This window comes from Sinocyclocheilus anshuiensis, unplaced genomic scaffold (assembly GCF_001515605.1).
Source record: "Sinocyclocheilus anshuiensis isolate Anshui unplaced genomic scaffold, SAMN03320099.WGS_v1.1 scaffold670, whole genome shotgun sequence".
In the NCBI taxonomy this organism is placed as follows: domain Eukaryota; kingdom Metazoa; phylum Chordata; class Actinopteri; order Cypriniformes; family Cyprinidae; genus Sinocyclocheilus; species Sinocyclocheilus anshuiensis.
The window spans coordinates 403,596-408,872 of NW_015546062.1; the positions used below are offsets into that span (position 1 = coordinate 403,596).

Sequence of the window (5,277 nt, forward strand, 5' to 3'; positions counted from 1 at the left end):
AGCACCCCATATTGACAGAAAAACACGGAATTGTTGACATTTTTGCAGATTTATTAAAAAAGTAAAACTGAAATATCACATGGTCCTACGTATTCAGACCCTTTGCTCAGTATTTAGTATAAGCACCCTTTTGATCTAATACAGCCATGAGTCTTTTTGGGAAAGATGCAACAAGTTTTTCACACCTGGATTTGGGGATCCTCTGCCATTCCTCCTTGCAGATCCTCTCCAGTTCTGTCAGGTTGGATGGTAAACGTTGGTGGACAGCCATTTTTAGGTCTCTCCAGAGATGCTCAATTGGGTTTAAGTCAGGGCTCTGGCTGGGCCATTCAAGAACAGTCACAGAGTTGTTGTGAAGCCACTCCTTCGTTATTTTAGCTGTGTGCTTAGGGTCATTGTCTTGTTGGAAGGTAAACCTTCGGCCCAGTCTGAGGTCCTGAGCACTCTGGAGAAGGTTTTTGTCCAGGATATCCCTGTACTTGGCCGCATTCATCTTTCCCTCGATTGGAAGGGTTCTGGTCGTCCCAAATGTCTTCCATTTAAGGATTATGGAGGTCACTGTGCTCTTAGGAACCTTAAGTGCAGCAGAATTTTTTTTGTAACCTTGGCCAGATCTGTGCCTTGCCGCAATTCTGTCTCTGAGCTCTTCAGGCAGTTCCTTTGACCTCATGATTCTCATTTGCTCTGACATGCACTGTGAGCTGTAAGGTCTTATATAGACAGGTGTGTGGCTTTCCTAATCAAGTCCAATCAGTATAATCAAACACAGCTGGACTCAAATGAAGGTGTAGAACCATCTCAAGGATGATCAGAAGAAATGGACAGCACCTGAGTTAAATATATGAGTGTCACAGCAAAGGGTCTGAATACTTAGGACCATGTGATATTTCAGTTTTTCTTTTTTAATAAATCTGCAAAAATGTCAACAATTCTGTGTTTTTCTGTCAATATGGGGTGCTGTGTGTACATTAATGAGGAAAAAAAATTAACTTAAATGATTTTAGCAAATGGCTGCAATATAACAAAGAGTGAAAAATTTAAGGGGGTCTGAATACTTTCCGTACCCACTGTATATATATAAAGTAGTATAACAGTAGTAGTATAATGTAGATGAATTTATTACTACCATTCAAAAGTTTAAGATTCATTAAAGTTTGTGAAATAAATTTGTTATGCTCACCAAAGCTGCATTTGATTAAACTACAGTAAAAACAGTAATTTTGTGAAATATTATTACTATTTAATTAAAATAATTATTTTCTATTGTACAACATTGTAAAAATTAAATTATTCCTGTGATGATAAAGCTGAGTTTTCAGCAGCTTTTACTGTAGTCTTCAGTGTCACATGGTCCATCAGAAATCATTCTAATATGCTGATTTTGTTTTTAAATATTTTTGTGGAAAAGAGGATACACTTTCTTCAGGATTTTTTGATGAAAACAGTTCACAAGAACAGCATTTATTTTAAATAGAAACCTTTTGTAACATTGTAAATCTCTCTACTGTCACTTTTGATCAATTTAATATTTCCTTGCAAGGTAAAAGTATTAATGCATTTCAAAAAATAAATCTTATTGACCCCAAACTTTTGAATGGTAGTGTAAATATATATAATATATGACCGTCATATATGACTGAGTGTTTAGAGACAGAGATGCAGTTAGTTAAAGTCATTAGTAAAATAAACAATGCAAAGACAGTTTTGAATGATTTTTCATTAAGTAATTTCACTGTTTAGTAGAAGTTTAAAAAGCAACTTTTAGGAGCAGACAATGAATGAATGAATGAATGAAAGATTTTACACTGATAAGTGACATCCTCGCTCATGAGAAGCACCAGCCGCCAGTGCACCCGAGTTATGGCATCGATTAAATCAGACTTGACTTATGTGACACTACAAGCTCAGGTTATATTTTAAAAATCCATAAACTGATCCACAATGCCACGCTCACATTTACGTTCGCTCTCAGCTCTAACCCAATAATGAAAAGAGGTTGGATATGATGAAGGGGCGGAATGGAGACTGGGAAAAGATGTTCTCATTTACATTCTTAATGTTTGAAAATCCATTAACCCACTTTGCCCTCAGCCAAGAGTCCATGGCAAATCCAATCAGTCTGTTCCCTGTCTTTACACAGCCGTGTGTGTGAGAAAGAAGAGAGATGGAGAAAGTTCCATTTCAAAGTAGCCTGGGAAATGTGAGTGGGAAGGGAGAGAGAATAAGCGAAAGTATAAAGTTAACTCAATTTGTGTCCTCCATGTTTGTTCTGCCAGAAAAGTGGAGAAGAAAAATATGATGAAGGACTGCAGCAGAATGTATAGCTGTCACCAATCCAGACTATGGTGATGTTAGCACTGTTTTTATATGCACAACTTTACACCAATTATGCTTAATTACTCGTGTTCTGTCCCCCCAAGGTATTGCAAACACCTTAAACTGCATTCTTTTATCTGGTAATAGTAAACATTTTAATTGTTCACATTTCTGGTGACTTATTGAATGTGCACATATCATCTGTTTATGCTTTAATGTCAAAACCAGTGTTATTTTATAGCTATTTATATAGTATTATAGTATTTATTACTATTTAGAATTAGCTTTTATATTTATATTTTTATATTTTCAATTTTATTTCCATTTTAGTTTTAAGCATTTTTTATGTGCTATTATATTTCAAGTTAGTTTTCATTTATTTTCATTTCAATTTTAATTTTAGTCATTTTAGTACTTCTATTTAATTATTTTACTTCAGTTAGTTGCCAAGGCATCATTTCTAATTTTCATTTAGTTTTTTCAATTTAAAATTTAAATATTATCATTTTAATTTTATTTTAGCTTTATTTTAATTAATGCAAACATTTTTAACAGTTGTAATTTTAGTTTAGTTAGTTTTGTGTTATTTTGTGTCAGTTATCACATTGATTAATGTTCTGCTGTACATGTAAACAGATTCAGTGATGCTTTCTCTCATAATATTTACAACATTCATATGCAACCCAACTACATCCAGCTGACTTGAAATATTCAGTTTGTTTAACTGATGTTTGGATCGACACACCGCTAATATGCTTGTCCAGTCAATGGAATCTTATATTTAAAACAAACAAAAGAAACCTGCATGTATAGAGATGAATCTCAATTTAATTTCCAATTAATTAACCTTGAATAGTATAACTCCAATGAATAAGAAGAAATTCCTCATCTTCAGGAGCTTTTGCTTTGCCATTGTCACCTTTGACTTGCTTACTGGAAGGGTGAAAGCTGAATTGAAAACTTACACTGTGTGAGATCAGCCAAGACACAAAATAAATAACAGCGGCACACACAAGACAGTCACCCAAAAGTTTGCCAGCAATAACCGTGATTCCCATGTGAGAGGTGAATGTGTGCTGCTCAGAGGAGAAGACTTATGGAGCCTGTAAACATTTTAAGAGTTGATAGGATGAGAAAATGAAGACAGACAGAGAGCAGACCCACCTCTTAGGCAGAGGAAGGTAAGGAAGTCTTCGGTTTTGGGTTTGCGTCTTGTGAGATGGTTGAGCATGGCTGGGCTCGGGGGCATGGCCTCCAGCATTTTCAGCGGGGTGGCATTGGGAGAAGAGGGATAAGACTGAGCAAACTTCCTCTGAGCCTGCAGTCTTGGCCTGGTATGAGAAACAGAGAATTAGGGAAATGAAGGGATTAGTTCTCCTAGAAATGAAAATTCTGTCATTATTTACGCATCTTTCCATCCTTCATTTATTCATCAAGCAATTTTGAAAGCTTTTACTAGTCAAACTTTTCCAAGCAATTTCAACGAATCCTTTCCTCTTCCCTTTTATGTTATACTGAAGAAAGTCATGTGGGTTTTGAGTAAAATGAGAATAAATGATGAGAGATTTTTCAAGTTAGAATTTTTTGGTCTCTTTCATTTAACAGCTCCTGTTTTAATGAGGCTAAAAAACTAGTTCACAAACCAGATTTTTGGAATCCATATAAGGAAAAAAGACAGAAACATCCTTTGGTAGGAAAAGAGATGTTAACTAATCATATAGGAGACCTGCAGAGGGAAGCAGTTTGGTCTGATATACAAAAGCTCAGCAAAAAGTCTGACTATGTAAGTCCTTTTTAATTGGCCAACAGCACAGTATGTTATGTTTTGATGCTTGGATGTCCCCACCAGGTTTAAAAAGCAAGACTTCCATGATTTGATGTTTTGCTGGTGAACAGTATGGACTAGCCTAGAATGTACAGTAACTTCATACTGTATCTTTTTGGCAACTACAGTTATAGATCTGTTATTTTCCCACCTAATTGAAGCAATTTAAGATATATTCATCCATAAAACTACATTTTACCCGTGCAGTAATTTTGAATGACATGCTATAATGCCACAATACACTGTGCTGGAAATCTCACACAGAAAAGTCTTATTAAACTCACCTCTTTCTGACAGGCCCCTCTATTGAGTACTCATGGCTGCAGTCTTTGCTCTGAACTGCATGTTGTGTCCGGTCTGACTTACAGCTTCCAGCGAACAGCCCAGCTTTAGGTCCCGAACCATTCAAATGACCATTTGCAAAGGAGCCTGGGAAAAGAAGGTGTGGTTCAAGTTTAAGCAATAGCCATATACACATAAATACAGAAGAAAATTATTTGCTCTGTTCTTGTTTTTTTTACATTGCTAAGACATTGATATGTTCACATGTGAAAAATAAATCTAATCGGCATAGCACCCACAGCAATTCTTCAAGGCCTCTGAAATGAAGAAGCTTGAAACAGGATTTTTCTAATCATTCAGTCAAAAAAACACAAGTGGACAGTCAGACTAAGAGCACACTTAGAATGAACTGACAGGAAGTAGGAAAAATCACAATGCCTCCAGTGTCCTGTAACATGAGGTCTCAGTCATGTTAAACCAACAAAAATAAACATTTAGTCTATTAACTAAAAATATAACATGTGCATGAGTTATTGTCTATCTTCTTCACCATGATACAAAATTGAGAATAAAAATGGCTCTATCAGCATGTATGCCATATAGACTTGTGCCGGTATTCGGTAATGCGATATATCACGGTAATGAATATGCACGATGTTGTTATCGTGGGCACTTCTAAATACCGTGAATAATTATATATTATATATAAATTATATTATATACAAATTATTACAAATTATTTTGAATTTTGAATGCATTTTAAGAGTACTTTTCCCATAAACTGGTCAAAATGCACAACACTGCTGTATGCTGCGTGAAAGACGCGTGCGCACTCTGATGTAAATAAGCACATG

General features: G+C 35.5%; 1 protein-coding gene across 1 annotated transcript in view; it reads right to left on the minus strand.

Moving 5' to 3' along the window:
- The window catches only part of LOC107699452 (protein Jumonji-like), a 57,402-nt gene that overhangs the window by 24,426 nt on the left and 27,699 nt on the right, over positions 1-5,277 (minus strand). The window contains exons 4-5 of the mRNA XM_016500707.1: positions 4,426-4,570; positions 3,481-3,647 (exon numbers count right to left, since the gene is read on the minus strand). Of these exons, the coding sequence (XP_016356193.1) occupies positions 3,481-3,647; positions 4,426-4,570 (312 nt within the window). The remainder of the gene's footprint in view (positions 1-3,480; positions 3,648-4,425; positions 4,571-5,277) is intronic.